The following is an 18,803-nucleotide window of genomic DNA, read 5'->3' as shown; positions in this document are numbered from 1 at the left end:
CTTCTGCGCCGGCGAGGGCACCTCCTGCCTGCCACGGGCTGGAGGAAGCCCCAGGTAAGTGGAAATTGATTTTTATTTTTTACCCACCCTCCCTGAACCTTCCCTTTAAATGCAGATATAGAATTTGTCATAATTGCTAACCTTTTGTAACACTAAAGCCTGGTACACCCGCATTCAATTTTTATTGGCTAATCGCTGACCAATTTTAACACCTCCATGTAGTGTCGGGGCTAACAGATTTTGACTACTATGAAGAGTTTGTGTAGGTAAGTTTTTATACTACATGGAATTGGTAAAATTGTCCAATCAAAATTGGCAGTGTGTATGCACCCTTATGCTTATACTGATGGAGCAGAGTGGTCTGTAAACGCAGGCACCCAGTATAACAAGTTAGAACTTTTTCCTGAAAAAAACATGCAGAGATAAAACATACGTCACCATCAGGTAATGCAGCTTTTTTAGAACAAGGAGGAACACAAAGTGAATACAGGAAATAACAATGCCATAGAGATCATCATCACATTTTACAGACCGTTACGTCTCTAATTAATTTCCGCAATTACACCTATACGTAGTTACAAATTGTTAACCTTCCTGGCGGTAAGCCCGAGCTGAGCTCGGGCTATGCCGCGCAGGAGGATTTCTCAGGCCCTGTTGGGCCGATTAGCATACTTTTTTTTTTTTTTTGCAACACGCAGCTAGCACTGTGCATTCCGATCGCCGCCACTTCACGCTGATTCGCCGCCGATCGCCGCGCCGTGCCGCCCCCCCCAGACCCCGTGCGCTGCCTGGCCAATCAGTGCCAGGCAGTGCTGAGGGGTGGATCGGGACTCCCTTAGACGTCATGACGTCGGTGACGTCATCCCGCCATGGCGACGGGGGAAGCCCTTCAGGAAATCCCGTTCTTTGAACGGGATTTCCTGATCAAAGATTGCCGGAGGCGATCGAAGTGGGCGGGGGGATGCCCCTGTACAGCGGCTATCATGTAGCGAGCCCTAGGCTCGCTACATGATTTAAAAAAAAAAAAAAATTTAAATAGTGCTGCGCTACCCCCTGGCGGTTTCTAATAGGGTTAATTCAATTGATTTTGCATAATCATTCGTAATTAAACATTAATTTACGCGTAATCTACTCATAATTTTGTGCCGACATGACGTGAAAATTATGCGTAAATTCATTCGAAATTACAAATGCTAACAATGACATATAAAATTATTTACGCTTTTCCCCGAAATTTTGCATTGCGATTACGACACGTAAATGCGAATTACAATGTGTAATTACGCATAGGTGTAATTTCTGCTCATCACTAGTTTGTATGAGTATGTTCACATTTCTGGTTCAGTCAAGTAAAATTGGATAGAAAACGGATGCAAAACTGACAGGACAGGCCAGTTCTGGACCGGATCGGAAATGTGCAGGCCTAAAAGAGCACTCAAAGACTTTGGCCTAGATACCTCCCAACTTTTTGAGATCAGAAACGGGGACACATAAGCCACACCCCTGCCACACCTCCAACCAAGCCCCCAACACACCCCTAGTCACACATACTATAAAGATTTCATAAGAATAATGTGTTATTTTATAATTCAAATCACACTGGTCCTTTCTATCCTGGTCCATTTCCCTTTATATTAATATTTGAAAATAAGAAATCTATCAATTTAAAGGGTGGTAATAAAGTTTAGAGTGTAACGATTGGTGTAACACAGAGAGGGTCTGATTACCGGTGATCTGCAGTATCACCGAGAATACAGAATATACCCGATTATTGATGATCTGCAGTATCACTGATAATCAGATATATCTACTAACCTCTGGACACCTGAGTGACAAAAGTGTTTTGGTGCAACAGTAATACTTTGAGTAGCACACCCTGAAGGCAGATGCACGAGCAGGTAGGAATCCTGCTTGGCAACTGGTTCCTTCCGTAGACTGAACTCTCCCGGGGGAGGAGTCAGACAGCGTGAGGGAAGGACAGAACGTGAGTGACACTAAGGGGAGTGTCACTGACAGATCTAGTGAACTATCTCCTAACAGGAGAGATAGTTCTCGAGGTCGGACAAGCCAGGTCATAAACACACGGACAGATAAGGTACAGAGGCAGTTGGCAGATACAGAATCCATGGACTAGCCGAGTTTTGGCAACAGAGAATCAGAAAGACAAAGGTACAAAATCAGAGATCAGGAGAATGGTCAGAAATGCAGAAAGTCATAACAGATAATCAACCATGCCTAGACTTGAGTGTGAGCTCCAAAATTCTCACACTCCAGGAATTAGACTAGAATAATACGAATAATACAGATGGTATAGAATTCCTAGACTAAGGTGTGAGTTCCTTGGCCGTCAACACCTAGGAAACTGGTCTAGATAATAATACAGATAATAACAGAATTCCTAGACTAAGGTGTGAGATCCTTGGCCATCAACACCTTTGGAAACTGGTCTAATAACACAGATACAGACAAGGTCTGAGTGCTACCACGTAGTGATCGCAACGGCAGACAACCAGAGAATGACCAGCACCCAGTATATATAGCCCAGCGCTCTCCAGCGCCTCCCCTAAGTGCTGGACCCATGGGAACTGGTATAATCGTCAGCTGACCGGCTTGGTCAGCTGACTCCCTTCTGGCTGTCATAAAAGTTCTGCCTCTCAACGCGCGCGCACGTCCTTCTGAACCTGTGTGGACTATCAGTCCCAGCCACACCAGACATGTCTTGCGTACCACCCGCCACGCTGGACGCGGAAACCGCTGCACCGCTATCAAGGTATGCGGCAGTTTCTCCGCGTTCGGCCATACCAGCAGATGTAGGCCCATGCGTGCAGACCGCCGCGTTGGAGCGAAAACAGCCGCCTTACTCTGAGCGCACGCGTCGGCTTTTCCGCGTTTTCTCACATAGAGTCAATTAAATCATTTTCTCATCAGAAACTACATATATTTACATATATTGACATAGATCTGTACATGAGTCCTGAAAGAGGGACAAATGATGGAGAAAGAGGGACAGAGGGATATAACAGAAACCCACAAGGCCAAATCAGAATATGATATCAAAGATCTCATGAAAGAGAGGTAACTGATCATTAATGGTGTTGCAACCAGGAGTCTGGAAGGGAAAATGTATAGTGGGGGCCTGAGATTCTACTCCTAATCTTTTGCTCTAAAGATATATTACTGTGTTGACCAGGGATAACAATGTACAACGCATATTTTACATTTAAAGTGTACCAGAGACGTTTTAAATTAAATGTTTTATACATACCTGGGTGTTAAGGCTTCGGCCACTGTTAACTCTTCCACCGCAGGAGGAGATGTTACCCAGTAGTGGAGTCTAAGCGTCCACGGGTGTTCACCAACAAACACCGAAGGGAAGGCTGGACTTTGCTGCCTAGTGTGCACCAGGTCACTACTGGAATAATCTCAGCTGGTAGTCGAGAGAACAGTGACACTCGATGTAGAGTATCCAATAGGCGTAGTCAAGTTCCAGGCAGTGGTTGGGGCAGGCAGCAGGCAGGCGTAGTCGAGATTCAGGCAGTGGTCGGGGCAGGCGGCAAGCAGGCGTAGTCGAGGTTCAGGCAGTGGTCGGGGCAGGCGGCAGGCAGACGTAGTCAAGTATCAGGCAGAGAGTCAAACCAGGGGCAGCAGATCAAGGAGTAGTCAGGCAATCCGGGTCATATATAAAAATATTCTTTGTGCCTAGTCCTCTTGCACATCCCCCTAATCCCCCCCCCCACCTTCCCTCTCAACAGTGCCTTTTCCCACCTTTCCCTAATCCCCACCTCCCCCTTTTCCCGCCTCCTCTCATTCTCTTCCCCCTCTTTTTCCACCCCCCCTCCCCTCCCCCCCTTTTCTTGTCTTCACCCTTATCCTCCCCTTGCCTGAGATCAGCTCTAACTCCAGCTCTCCCGATGGATGTAATCGACCCCCTTATATCACATCCCCTATGGATGTTCTTCTTGACGCTGAGGGGCTATCTAAATAACTGTTCCTAGGGACCCCGAAGTCCACTACCTCTGTGCTCCCCATGCAGGCACGGGGTTCGCCACCTGAAGCAGTAATTACTGTGGGCAGATATGGCTTACTCATTCTGCCTTTTCCTCACGCGGAGGCGACCTTCGGTCACATGACCCAGTCACTGCAATTATTTAGCCCGTTATGGACATTGGTGAAATATATTCACCTCCCCATGACACTAAGTACCATTTTTTTGTATTATAGAGTGCGGGCGTTCACCCCGAATATACGGGTGGACCACCCAATGAGGTATTATTAGTTCATTTGCCTTGTGTGAGAGTCAAATTAAGTTTTTATATACTATTCATAGCTTCCCCTTTTCTCCTTTTTTAAATTTATAAAACTTTTAAATATCTTTTAAATCTAAATATAATTTTATATTTTTACCTTAAGTACATTATGTACAAAAGGTTTTTTTTACAATCCTGCTCACAGCGCTCTGTAAAACTTCCCCCCACGCTGTGTTGTTTACATACAAGGCACGCACAGCTGTCACGGGGTTTTCAACAGGGAGGAGTGACATACTCCTCACTCCCCCTTCCCTCCCATATCGGGAGGCTTAAGTAACAGCCGTCCAAGCCATCACGTCACCTGACGAAGGCGTGGTCAAACGCCGAAACACGTAGTGACGTCAGACGGCATCGCGTGAGGAAGCCCCACCCACCAGATCTTCGCTCCACATCGCACCATCACGCTTCTCGCTCTGGCCAAGCGAGAGAGCTAGGAGAGGAGCTGACGGCAGGCTTGAGACACGCTATATCTGTTCTTATACACTGTAAGTGTAATTTTAATGCGCTTATCTTCCTAATTAAACATTAATGCACCAGAGAGGCGCTCCTGTTTCTTCAATCCGGGTCACAACGGCAGATCAAACAAGCAAGAAGGCTGACCAGAGCTCGAGGGCTAGCAGGCGAACCACACACTAGCTGTCAGAATGAACAGCACTGGCTGCTGGGAAAGCAGGCTTTTTGTAGGGACAGGGCTGCACTTTGGCGCGTAATCTCGAACGTACGAATGTCCGCCAAAACCCCGCACATGCGTATGCGAGGTCTGACGCCATTCCATACGAGCGTACACACGCCCCTGGCCACCGTCGCTAAACCACGGCCGGCAAAACCAGAGGACGCCAGTGCACGGACGGGACGGCACGCGGAAGACGCCGAGGACGGAGCAGAGCCACGCGAATATGACATTGGGGCTTCCTCCAATACATAAAGAGTGTATAATGTTTGCAGTCAATTGTGTTAATCAAAAATTGGAACTTATAATATGGGAAGAGATCTATAAAAGGAATAATAATTGTTAGATGTAAGCTCAGTCTGCACTGGAGGATTTGATAGTGTGATTATATATGGCTAATTGTATTTGTGTATGTATGCTGCTATGTATAATGTACAATGCATTGTACTTGACTTTTATGTAAGGCTGGCCACACTGCGCACTGTCTAGTGGTCAGAGTGCTCAGCTTGCAGGGTGGCGTGCGTAAGAGGATTGCCAGGGCAACGGATATGCCATTTTTAGGTAGGTAGATATGGCGAGTTAGATGGGAGGATCCTTCAATTTAAATTCCACAACGTACATCGTGCACGTATGCCCCTGATAAGTCACAGGAATTGACGAAACCAGTAGGGCCGGGACGCGCGTACGTGGAACGCACAGGGCGGAAGTGAGGTTGGGTGGTGCATGACAGCCAGAGTCCATCGAGACAGCGCAGCTGGGAGCCTGCCAGACAGCCCAAGATCGGAGTTAAGGCCATAAAAACTCAACGCTACCTTTTAACAACATGAGCATGTGAGTGTTCTAGTATAACTTTTAAAAATTGTTTTAAACGGTATCACACTATGGAGCCTATTGGTTTACTTTGAGGTGCTTTGGGTATGAAGTCACAGTTGAGCATTGAAGAGAACCTGTGGTGATCGTGATAGGCAGAGGGAAGCCTTGATTTCCCTGAAAGCGCTGAAGACCCAATCTTATAGAGGGTCAATCCCTAGTGGTGAGTGCTCTTGAGGGTGCGGTGGTGGTACACACTGTATAAGGCTATCTGCATCACCAACTGTACCAATATATTAAAGAGACACTGAAGCAAAAAAAAAATGATATAATGAATTGGTTGTGTACTATGAATAATTACTAGAAGATTAGCAGCAAAGAACATATTCTCATATTTTTATTTTCAGGTATGTAGTGTTTTTTCTAACATTGCATCATTCTATAATATGTGCAGATTACACAACACTCAGCATTCAAAATGATTCTTTCAGAGCAGTCTGTGAACTAATTACCTCTCCTCTGGCAGAGAAAAAGAAATTTGTTCACTAACAGTTGAGGAAATAAAAGTCAGAAGACAGCCCTCTCCACCACTTTCAAATTCTTAAAGCTTAATGGCTTTTTTGCATAGAGATAACAACTGGAGTTTCTTAACTCTTCCTGTACTGGAAACAATTAGACTGATGTATCTGATCTTAATGTTTTATTTCTTAGCTGTACTACACATACAAATCATAATAACACAATTTTTTTTTCGCTTCGGTGTCTCTTTAACCCTCTGGGCGATACAATTATATCGCCCAAGAGGTGGCGCAGCACTATTTTTTAATTTTTTTTATTTTTTAAATCATGTAGCGAGCCCAGGGCTCGCTACATGATAGCCGCAGCGCAGCGGCATCCCCCCACCCACTCCGATCGCCTTCGGCGATCAGAGTAAGCAGGAAATCCCGTTCAGAACGGGATTTCCTGCTGGGCTTCCCTGGTCGCCATGGCGACGGGGCGGGATGACGTCACCGACGTCATGGACGTCGTGACGTCATAGGGAGTTCCGATCCACCCCTCAGCGCTGCCTGGCACTGATTGGCCAGGCTGCGCAAGGGGTTGGGGAGGGGGGGGCTGCGCGGAACGGCGGGTAGCGGCGGATCGGCGGCGAGCGGCGGCGATCGGAAGTTACACGCAGCTAGCAAAGTGCTAGCTGCGTGTAACAAAAAAAAAATTATGCAAATCGGCCCAGCGGGGCCTGAGAAATCCTCCTGCGCGACATACCCTGAGCTCAGCTCGGGATTATCGCTCAGGAGGTTAAGTGAATATGTCGGACTTATAGAGTCTGGGTCTGAGGCTCCCTTTGGAATATCATATGTGCACTGTGACATACAATACAGAAATACATAAAGAGCGGCTGCCGGAGAGATACGTAGAGGGCCCACTTCTCATACACAGACTGGCCGTGACTGGAAGAAGATACGGGACAAGGTTCTGGCAGATGGGGCTGGAGGAAGCCCCAGGTATGTATAAAACTTTTAATTTAAAACATCTCTGGTTTCCTTTAAGTCACTGGTCACTATAGCATTTACTAGCAAAGCCTGCGTACATGCTAGAAACACTAAATTTACCGTGATATCAGGGTGCTATGGGTGCTACAGGGTGATGGCGTGAGTGGGCTCTATAGGTGATGTGTGGGCAGGGAGGTGAGCGGAAAGCCACGCAGGAGGGAGAACGGAGCAGGCTCTAGCTATACTAAGTATAGCTAGAGCCAAAAGCATCTTTGAATTTGGCTCCAAGGCTCCCCATTGGTCTAATAACAGACCAGTGGGGATCAGGAGGATCCCCATTGGGAAAAACTGTGAAAAGACCATATAGTTTTTGAGATAATCGGTTTTAAAGTTTTGTAGGAAATAAACCCATAAAATTACACTTTGGAACAAGAATTTTTTAAAACAGTGACCTCTCAGCCTTATTTGTTTTAGGCTTCTTTTATACACGGGGTGGGAAAGGCAGCCGTTGGTTGCTACATGATTCGTTGCTAGGGCCTGTGATTGGTGAAAACTTTCCAAATTTTGCATTCCAATCAGAACATAGAATATGGCCACTTGTACCGACGTTGGCCGGTGGATCACCCGGCGGGAATATTGTTTGTTGATGTCTCAGTTTGATTAAGATTCATGGTTCAGCCAATTTTCAAGTTTTCGGGCTATACAATCCAAATTGCAGAGGCTGTCCCGGGACCTCGGCGGGTGTGTGGGACCTCCTCGGAGGATACTGTCGCTGAATGGACTTAGACAGCTCCTGTAATTTGTATTCATTGGCTGAAAACCCGAAAATTGGCTTTAAAAACACAAATTTACGCCACACAGTGAGGTCAACAAAATGGCTGTGGGGTAATCCCCAGTCCACAGAGGCCATGCTAGAATTACAGCGGGAGTGATTTTTTCACATGGATCTGGAGTCAAGGAGAGCAGTGCAGGGGATGCCCTGATCCCACCATTCATTTGGTCATTTTGTAGACACTTTAATCCAAAAATGATTGGTTAAGTGCCACTTGCCATTGCAGGCCATCGTTTTAAGCATATCCTATTTTTTTTTTGCTGACAATTCCTATTGCTGGATGCCAATTTTCCACGGAACACGGTCCTCGGAACAGTGAAAATTTAGAGCTTCACGTTTTGACTCAAAACAGACGAAATCCAATGTGGTTTGTCGGAACTCAGAACTGTTCCGATCCAAAAGCTCAACCCTACTTTTCCCCATGGAGCCATATTGTTTTTCAGCACCTCCTCCCTTCTGTCATCTATGAACGCCATGCCCCTTTATATCTGCCTACTCTTGTCACATGGTCAACACAGAGACCCCAAAATATCATGTCTATTAAATGCAGTGGCTTCGTCATTCTGACTAAATATCTCCGTCATGCATTTCTGAGCTAGGTTTTGCATTTTTGTTGCTCCTACCCACACTGCCATTTTCTTTATCCACCTTCCTCATTTCCTTGCAGACCCAGGTTTCTGGGAAGGCCACAGCGGCCCAGGCTTCGGGTGGCTACAGGGCAAGGAGGGGCCTGGACCTAAAATGTGAATTCATGGAATGTGAGTTATGGCTATAGCAGCGCTCACTGACTATTTTTGCTGCTGGCAATAGCCGGAGCCCAAGTGGCGTAATTCAACCCTCATTTCTGAATGCATGCTTATGGGTAAAGATGGACAATTAGATTCTAGTAATTCCAGCTTGCATGCAAATTCTATGCAGCTTGGAACTGGTCCAGTCAAGATCAGCAGGAAGTATATTTGATTGGCCCAATTCCAAGTTGCATACAATTTGCATAACATTTGCATGCAAGTCATCTCTAGCTATTAGAATGTCAACATTTTGTACTGAAGCAGTCCTGTAGCAGAGTTTGCTCGGCCATAGTGTCAGGACTTCACTATTATGACATCAGAGCCCCATTGCTTGCACTTCACTTCTATGACCTCAGATCCCATTGCTTACCGTAACAGTAATTTTAGCAGTCCAAGGAAATTTCTCCCTTGTATCTTCAGAATGCTCTTTGCTCAGTCCACACATATCAAAGGCTTCAGTCTCATCTAAAAATAAAACAGAAATGTTACATTAATCACAAATATAGGCGCTAACCTAGGGAGCTTCCAAGTCCCACCCGAAACGGACCTGAGCTTCTCATTGGGAGATTGAATGGGAAGTACCTCTCAAAAAGAAAAAAAAAACAGTAAGGCCCCTTTCAGATAGGCGATAGCCGTCTGCCGCCCACCAGTGCAATTCAGGTGCAATTTAAATGCACCCCAATTGCAGCATTGACACGCGGTGGTGTTACTGGGCATCGGAGGAACGCGACACTTGTTCTCACTCCATGGGGGAGGGGGCGCCTGTACGGCACTAACAAGTGCCAGGCTGGTGCAAGAGAGCAGCTGAAAGGCACTAAAGGTTTTGAGGTGGACTCTGGGAATGACCAAGTCATTACATCCTGTTGATCTGAAGTTATGGGAGGTGTGATGCAGTTACAACAAATCCTTCAGGTATCCAGGGCCAGTGATTTTAATGTTAGTAGGTCAGTCTTGAAGAGGATTCTCCATTTCATGGGTAGTCCGTGGAGTGAGAGAAAGAATCAGAATTATGTGGCAATGCAGAGGTTGGTTTTCTAAATGCCTTGCTTTGCATTCTGTGCTAACTGCAAGCGGTGCAGCTCTTATTTAAAAAAAAAAAAACAACAGGGAGGGCATTGCTATAGTTCTGAAGGCATAAACTAGAGTTTAAAGATCCTCTGGACTGAAGTATGAGGTGCTCAGTTTTTGCAAAGCTATAAAGATGAAAACAAGTAATATTTCACAACTGTATTTGAATTCTGAAGTTTAAGTTCCGATTAATTAATACACCCTGACTGAGTAAGCTGAAAGTAGGGTATGATTTGAAGGGGAGAGGAGGACCTCCCAACATCACCCTAAACAAGTGATAGTGGAGTATGGGTGGCCAAGGCCTAAGCAAGCAATCAAGGTCTAATGGGTGGGAGGTCAGGTTTAGCACCTCTACCTTGGGCCCGGGCCAACCTTGCTCCATCCCTGGTCTAAAACGCCTAATACCAACATGTGCTTCTTTATATAATAATTAGTCCACAGCAATCACTAAGTCTGAGCACAGGGAGAGAGTGATTTCATGACAACAGCTATAATGCAACGTACAATGTTGTGCAAGCTCATCCTGCTTAACCGCTTCTGGGTAGCAATGATTGAAATCTATTCCCTGTTTGTGGCTACTTATTCTTGCCTGGGTATAGATCTCACTCACAGCCGCCACGCCGTCCACTCGCTCTCACTGTTCCCATCGCTGTCCGCGCTACTGCACCCAATTGCTCTGCTGTCACACATTATACATATGCCCTCATAATTTGATTTAAATACTCTCACCTATTAGATAATCGAAGGCACTCTTCATGTCATCTATACTTTCCATCCGGAAGACATGTTTCTCAAAATCTTTCTTAGAAGCAAGATCATTGAGTTCCTCAATGGAAATGTCATCACCTAAACCAAAGCTATAGACATCTGCAAACATCGGAGCAAGACGACAAAGAAATGAGCTAAAGACATGAAGAATGTTACTGTGGACAATAATATTCATGGAAACATCATGGCCCAGACCAAAGTTATAAATAACTGCTTTCGTTAGACCAAGAAGACAAAGTAATGAGCTACAAGCAACATACATGAAGCAGGTCGCATGGTGGACCCTAATATTCATGGTTACAAGACGGTGACTAGCAGATTGGAGGTTTTGGTGCACATAGCAGGTCAATAACACAACCATGTGGGCAGCACCAGTACATATGAATTAGCTCATTACAATTTAACTAGATTAACTGTCGTGTGTGCAGAAGAGGATTCTGAACAATATATCAGTTTAAACAACAAAGGTGAATCCTGAAAGGACCGCACCACACGAAAATTGTATATCAATTAAAGATGAGCTTTATGGTAATATGGTTACACAAGAAAAATATAAAAACAATTAAAATCATGGACCCCTGGTTGACACAATGATAATTCATACAACCAATGGCTATAGTATTGTGTAATATATAGAATAAATAAATACAGCCCAACCCTTCACTCAAACCACAATAATTCCTCGGTAGTAAAGAAGGATGAGAAAGTGACAAGTGCTAAAGTGCATAAAAAGCCACTCCTGAACATAGAATGGACAGGAATGGTACCAAGGTGCTCATAGTGTAGTAAAGATAGCAATGCTGGAACAAAAGTGCAATACACCTAAAAAGTAGGGAAGGTAAACAAGGTGAGGAAGAAAGAAATGTAAGTGGTCAATAAGACCAAACAGCAAGTGCACCAAAGAGGACTCCCCGATGTAAGGATTGGAAGAGGAAGGGCTGTGTCAGCCAGGGATGTCAGCCTTCGCGATTCGCCGCATTCAGCGGCTTCTACCGGGCATAATGAATGCCTAAGCATCCCCCGGATATGTAGGAAGTGCGTCACCGGAAGGGGCGGGTCGCATCGGTCAAAGCGTACGTGGCGCGACCTTTGCGTCTCAGTGTACGTGGCCACGTACGCTTTGACCGATGCGACCCGCCCCTTCCGGTGACGCATTCATTATGCCCGGTAGAAGCCGCTGAATGCGGCGAATCGCGAAGGCTGACATCCCTGGCTGACACAGCCCTTCCTCTTCCAATCCTTACATCGGGGAGTCCTCTTTGGTGCACTTGCTGTTTGGTCTTATTGACCACTTACATTTCTTTCTTCCTCACCTTGTTTACCTTCCCTACTTTTTGGGTGTATTGCACTTTTGTTCCAGCATTGCTATCTTTACTACACTATGAGCACTTTGGTACCATTCCTGTCCATTCTATGTTCAGGAGTGGCTTTTTATGCACTTTAGCACTTGTCACTTTCTCATCTTTGTTTACTACCGAGGGAATTATTGTGGTTTGAATGAAGGGTTGGGCTGTATTTATTTATTCTATATATTACACAATACTATAGCCATTGGTTGTATGAATTATCATTGTGTCAACCAGGGGTCCATGATTTTAATTGTTTTTATATTTTTCTTGTGTAACCATATTACAATAAAGTTCATCTTTAATTGATATACAATTTTCGTGTGGTGCGGTCCTTTCAGGATTCACCTTTGTTGTTTAAACTCACATAGCAGGTCAATCACACACTAGCCTTTTCTTACCCAAAACAATCATTCATGATTCTTTCACAGTTCTATCCACTATGCGTATAGGCATCTACCAACATTGTCAGTTTTATTGAACAGACATTTTAGAAAGCCCTGCCCAGCTTCGATTGTTGTTTTTCTCACCTCTCCATAGGACAGAGCAGGTTTCTTAACAAAAGCATATTTGTATGGAGACTTGTCACCTAACACAACCACAAAAGATCATTTAGGACAAGGTGTGTAGTTTAGTGAAAGAAAAAACTATCGTCCAGGAAGTTTATCCTGCCTAGTATGTGGCAGGCAGGATCTGTGTACAGCACCATGGAATATGTTGGCACTTTATAAAACAATAATAATATTAACCAGATGACAGACAACATTGTACAACATTGTCCTGCACCCTCGCATATCCTAGTTGATAGGCAAAAAAAAAACCTTTACAAGGCCTGGGCCAAATAGACTTGAAATGGAAAAAAACTATTTCTTGACTCCAGATAGAAGCCAGATAAAATCCCTGGATCAACTCAGCTAGGAATTACCTAGTAATTATAGCCATGGATGTCCTTCAGCAAAAGTAAAGCATCTAAGCCCCCTTTAAAAGCAGATAGAGAATTTGCCAAAATTACTTCCTGTGGTAAAACATGCCACATTTTAACCACTCTTACTGTAAGGGACACTTAACAGTACAAAAAAATGAGTTTTACTCACCTGGGGCTTCCACCAGCCCCCTGTAGCTGTCCGGTGCCCATGCAGACTTGCTCGGATCCTCCTGTCCCCACCGGCAGCTAAAGGAATGCGTCTGATACTTCGCGTTCCTGGCCGCAATAGTGCCCTCTATACTGCTATTGCGGCCAGGAACATGAAGAATCACTCACTTTCCCAGGCCTATCGGCGCCTGTCACCAAAAACGGAAGTAGCTGCCGGCGGGACAGGAGGATCCAAGCGAGGCTGCATGGGCACCGGACAGCTGCAGGGGGCTGCTGGAAGCCCCAAGTGAGTACAACTTTTTTTTTGTACTCTTAAGTGTCCCTTTAAAGGGGAACTGAAGAGAGAGGTATATGGAGGCTGTCATGTTTATTTCCTTTTAGACAACACCAGTTGCCTGGCAGCCCTGCTGATCCCCTGAACAAGCATGCAGCAGATCAGGTGTTTCAGTCGTTCAGACTTATAAGTCAGATCTGACAAGACTAGCTGCATGCTTGTTTCTGGTTTTAATTAGATACTACTGCAGAGAAATAGACCAGCAGGGCTGCCAGGCAACTGGTATTGATTAAAAGGAAATAAACATGACAGCCTCCATATACATCTCTCTTCAGTTCCCCTTTAAAGAACTCCTTTCTAAATAGATGTCTAGAAACGTCCTTTGCACAAGTCTAGGGAAAAAAGTTCATCAGCCAAGCTTTTGTATTGCTCTGATGTACAGTATTTATACACGTCAGGTCATCCCTCAGGCCCCTTTTACACTAGGAAGCTTTCTTTGCATTGCACTACCCTTTCTCAGAATCAGAATCAGAAACAGAATTTATTTCGCCAAGTACAATGTGAGTTGTACCCGGAATTGGTTTTGGCACAACAGGGTCGGTGGTGGTACATACAGTAGTAGATACATTCAGCATATACAGGCATATACAGTAGATACATACAGGCATATACAGTAGATACATACAGTAGGAACAGTGAAAACACAGGCATAGAAATAAAGCATAGAGAGACGCATACGTAAAAGAGGAACCCCGGGGAAAGGACCAGGGGGGTAATCCGCTGCCGTCCAAGGCACTCAAAACGCTTTGAAGCGATACTTTGAATCAGATGCCCCCCAGTCTAACCCAAGGAGAGAGACAGAGAGAGGAGAGGAAAGAGAAAGAGAGAAAGTGAAAAAGACAGTGAAAAGGACAGTGATAGAGAGAGAGAGTCCCCCTAGGATTGCGGCGCAACCTGGTCGGTTGGTGTCCGTTTTTGTCCCACTGGCTGGCTTTGTCCGCTGCAGAGCTGCTTGGTATCCAAAGTGGCTGAGGTCGATGCATGGCTTCTGCGATGCAGTTTCCATAACTTCCATGCAGGGCTGGGTTAGACCTATGGCTAGTCCTATGCTGGGTCTGTAGCTCAGTGGAGTGCTGCTTGGTGGAGTGCATTGGCCTAGCCCAGGGGAAGATAGAAGCTCCAGGCAGAAGACTCCAGGATTTCAACTGGGGGAGTGTGCAGGCAGCAGCAGCATCTGATGGCCCGGAAGCGTGCAGGCAGCTGTGGCAGCATCCGACCCACTGTGGCGGAGCGGACTCTGTGCCCCCAAATGTGGCGTCCTCCGGTTCCCCTGGCAGCGGCGGTGTAGCTGCCCACGTGGTCCGTCTGCGGGAAAGCATGCGCGCCGGGTTGATCTCCAAAGCTGCGGACAGACCACAGCGGTGAGCGGCGCACAAGCCTCCTCTGATCCCCGGTCTCCCCGGGCAGCAGCGATCCGGCAAAGCAGCGTGGCTGCTAGGTATCTGCCTCCCAGCGTCCAGCTTTGGCCTTTCCGGCGGCAGAAGCATGCGGAGCAGAGGAGCAGCATGGACGCCGGGGCCAGGCGAGCTCAGCCCTCGGACGCCTGTCCCGGTCTGCGTGATGTCCATGCGCAGCAGGCAGCCGATGGCGGTGGAGAGATGAGCAGCATCCGCAGGCAGCAGCTGGGGCCGGGTGTTCCGACGTGATAACCTACACGTCGAATTTGCCTACATCCACTATCAAACGTATACCAGGAGGGTTAGGGTTGGGGGAGGGGAAGGGATAGTAAAAGTCTATGGGATGTAGGTTAGTTCAACGTGTAGGATAAAGTGTTGGAGCACCGGTGACAACGAGGCGATCAGTCGGTGCTGATCTCGTGGTGAGCCGGACCCCAGCGTGGGTGGTCGGGCACTGCAGCCGCAGTTCGGGGAGAGCCCTCCATCCTCCCAATGGAGTTGCGAAGCCGGAGGGGGACCACCCAGACTGTTTCTAGCCGTTGGACCCAGGGGAAAGGCAGGAAAAAGAGATGAGAGCCGGAGCCCTGTGGCCGGGGCTACCTCCTTGGCGCCATGAAAGTGTCTGCATGCAGAGTAACACAACAGCAATAAAAGTCTTAGTCCACTTACCCCGTAGCATCGCACTGTAAGTTTCCAATTGACTGCTGACCCACCGCAAAGTCAGCAGCGCATTACCATCAGACTTGAAAACAGCGGAGGCAAAATGCATGGTAGTCAATCAGCAGGGCAGAAATTTTTGATTTTTGGCTGTGATGCTCATGCACGGATTGATGCAAATATCAATGAACGGATGGCAAAAACTTCATTGTCCTTAGTGTAATGCGGTACCCAGAATTGTATGCAACTGCTCCAGAGGTGTTTCCTTGGAAAAGTCAGTCACATGACCCAGAGGCCTGTACAGAAAGTACAGAGCTGCCAGTAAAGTGGGAGTTTCTTCCTCTGAATGAAGCTGTCCCTCCTTATCCCTCTACTCTCTCCTATGGAGCACAGATAGGAAGTAGGCGGTACCAGCTCTGTGTTCACAGTGAAAGACTGGCTGGTGCCGCCTCCCACTTCCTCACTCACTACTTCATGTGGGCAATATCTCATTCACCGTCCTTAGTGGTAAGGAAGCTTTATTGCTCTGTTCATACTGTCAGTGATAAGCAAAAATGCCCATATTCTTTTTGCATTCATTTTCGCTAAAAAAAATTAAATCCGACTTTCCAGCGAAAATGCCATCACAAATCATTTTGTAATAAGTTTTCTCAAATTCTCATTGTGTTTTCTTGAATTTTCACCCTAAAATAAACAATTTTTCGAGTTTTTGTTGCAACAATAACGATTTTTTGTGTATTTTTGCCATATTGCAAAAATATAATAGATTTTTGTGATTTTTTTTTCCCCCGAAAACAAAAATGCCATATTCGATGCGTGGGACGAATATGGAAGCTTATCTGCTGTGGGACCATGTGTGACCAGAGGGAGCCCATCTACCGTCTGGCCATGTGTGGCTAGATGGAGCCCATCTGCTGTGGGACCATGTGTGGTCAGCGGGAGGCCATCTACCGTCTGACCATGTGTGGCCAGATGGAGCCCATCTACCGTCTGACCATGTGTGGCCAGAGGGAGCCCATCTGCTGTGGGACCCTGTGTGGCCAGTGGAAGCCCATCTGCTGTAGGACCATGTGTGGCCAGCGGGAGGCCATCTACCGTCTGACCATGTGTGGCCAGATGGAGCCCATCTACCGTCTGACCATGTGTGGCCAGAGGGAGCCCATCTGCTGTGGGACCATGTGTGGCCAGTGGAAGCCCATCTGCTGTGGGACCATGTGTGGCCAGAGGGAGCCCATCTGCTGTGGGACCATGTGTGGCCAGAGGGAGCCCATCTGCTGTGGGACCATGTGTGGCCAGAGGGAGCTCATCTGCTGTGGGACCATGTGTGGCCAGAGGGAGCTCATCTGCTGTCAGACCATGTGTGGCCAGAGGGCGCACATAGTCTGACCATGTGTGGCCAGATGGAGCCCATCTGCTGTGGGACCATGTGTGGCCAGATGGAGACCATCTTCTGTTGGACCATGTGTGGCCAGCAGGAACCCATCTACCGTCTGACCATGTGTGGCCAGAGGAATCCCATCTGCCGTGGGACCATGTGTGGCCAGCAGGAGTGGATAGCCTAGTGTCCGCTGTTGTCCTGATCCGGTATCTATCCGGTATATCTAGAGGTGCGGCCTACTTATCACCGTGGATCTGTTGCAGACAGACAAGTGTGAATGGCTCCTATACAGGGCCGGATTTACCATAAGGCACTGTACAAACGCCTGATGATGGAAAGGCGACTCACTCTCCTCCCTGAGCACCTCCCTCCCTATGCAGAGCGTGAAAGAGTAAATAAGAGGTTAATCATCCTGTTCTCGCCATTTCACTGATGAAATCTCCCTTCAGTCGGGCCCCTCTAGCTACTTAAAGCTAATGGAAACCCATTTATAAATAAAAAAGTAACATACTCACCTAAGGAGAGGGAAGGCTCGGTCCTAATGACACTTTCCCCTCCTCTCTTGTTGCCCGGTCCCGCTCAGGATCCCCCGTTATTCGACCAGTTCGGTCAAATACCGCCACTTCCGCCGCCAAAGGGAGGTTTCGGAAGTCTTCGGGAGCACTCGGGCCCCCGAAGACGGGCCTCTCCATACTGCGCATGTGCGATCGCCTTCTACGACGCACTTGCGTGTGCACAGTATGGAATCCGCCTGTGTTCGGAAGGACTCGGCTCCCGAAGACCTCCTAAGTCATCCATGGCAGGGGATTTGAACGGAGGATACTGAGGGCACCGGGAGAGGAGAGGGAAGGCTCATTAGGACTCAGAGCCTTCCGTCTCCTTAGGTGAGTATCTTATTTTTTTTTTTTTTTTTAGGAGGGGTAACATTGGCTTTAATACTGAGGGTACTTCTGGCTACCTAATACTAAGGGGCAAATGTAGCTACCTATGATGGGCAAGGGAAGTGATGGAGAAGTGAAATCTGGGACACCCAGGACAATTTCAGTGCGGTTCGGTGGGGGTTTGTATGATCATGGAGGTCAAAGTCTAGGGTGCAAGGACATCTGTGCCTATAGGCTCTTGTAAGGTAAATGCGGGCCAGTTCCTATATATAAAATAGGACCTGCTCACTCACTGTCAGCTTTGGAACGAGCGGAGAACTGACAAAAAATGTCTAGCCTCTCAGCTCCAGTGGGAACACAGCCTCACCTGTGATCATGTTAAATTTACAGCACTGTACAAAGCTGTAGAGCCTGGTTGGCTCACAGTGCAGTCCTACTCCTCACAGACTCTAATAGCCAACTATGAATGTTCTATGCTGGCTGTGTCGGGAGGAAAATGCATGTAATCATTTTGGGAGTACATGCTGAAAATATAAAAAAAAAATTGCAATTCACCTCATTTTTTTGAACCAGTTCTGAATGTTCATTGATGGTAGCTGGGCAGAAAGCACTGGATAGTGGATACACATAGACATAAAAGCACATGGTTGTCTTAAAGGACAACTGACTTGAGAGTGATGTGGAGGCTGCCATATGTATTTTCTTTTTCCCTGGCAGTCCTGCTTATTTTTCATGCATCAGTTGTGTCCGAAAAACACTCCTGAAACAAGCATGATGCAAATGCAGTCAAACTTAAAGTGAACCAGAGACGAAGCACCCTCATGTATTTTACCATATAGATCAGTGGGAGCATTAGAGAAAACACCTACCCTGCTCTCTGTTTCATTTTTAACTGCTCAGCCTGCTTGTTATCAGCTCTGATAAAATCCCGGACTGAGCATGCAGTCTAGCTTTGCTCAGGAATCTTTATAGCTGAGTCATTAT

At 46.7% G+C, this 18,803-nt stretch overlaps 1 protein-coding gene across 1 annotated transcript in view; it reads right to left on the bottom strand.

Moving 5' to 3' along the window:
- Positions 1–18,803, bottom strand: part of LOC137528773 (complement factor B-like) — a 119,990-nt gene that overhangs the window by 27,855 nt on the left and 73,332 nt on the right. Inside the window, exons 10-11 of the mRNA XM_068250338.1 lie at positions 10,695–10,832; positions 9,268–9,362 (exon numbers count right to left, since the gene is read on the bottom strand). Of these exons, the coding sequence (XP_068106439.1) occupies positions 9,268–9,362; positions 10,695–10,832 (233 nt within the window). The remainder of the gene's footprint in view (positions 1–9,267; positions 9,363–10,694; positions 10,833–18,803) is intronic.

The sequence above is a fragment of the Hyperolius riggenbachi genome, chromosome 8, assembly GCF_040937935.1.
Source record: "Hyperolius riggenbachi isolate aHypRig1 chromosome 8, aHypRig1.pri, whole genome shotgun sequence".
Taxonomy (NCBI): Eukaryota; Metazoa; Chordata; class Amphibia; order Anura; family Hyperoliidae; genus Hyperolius; species Hyperolius riggenbachi.
Note: the sequence above shows the minus strand (reverse complement) of the source record. Positions and strands in the feature narration are given on the sequence as shown.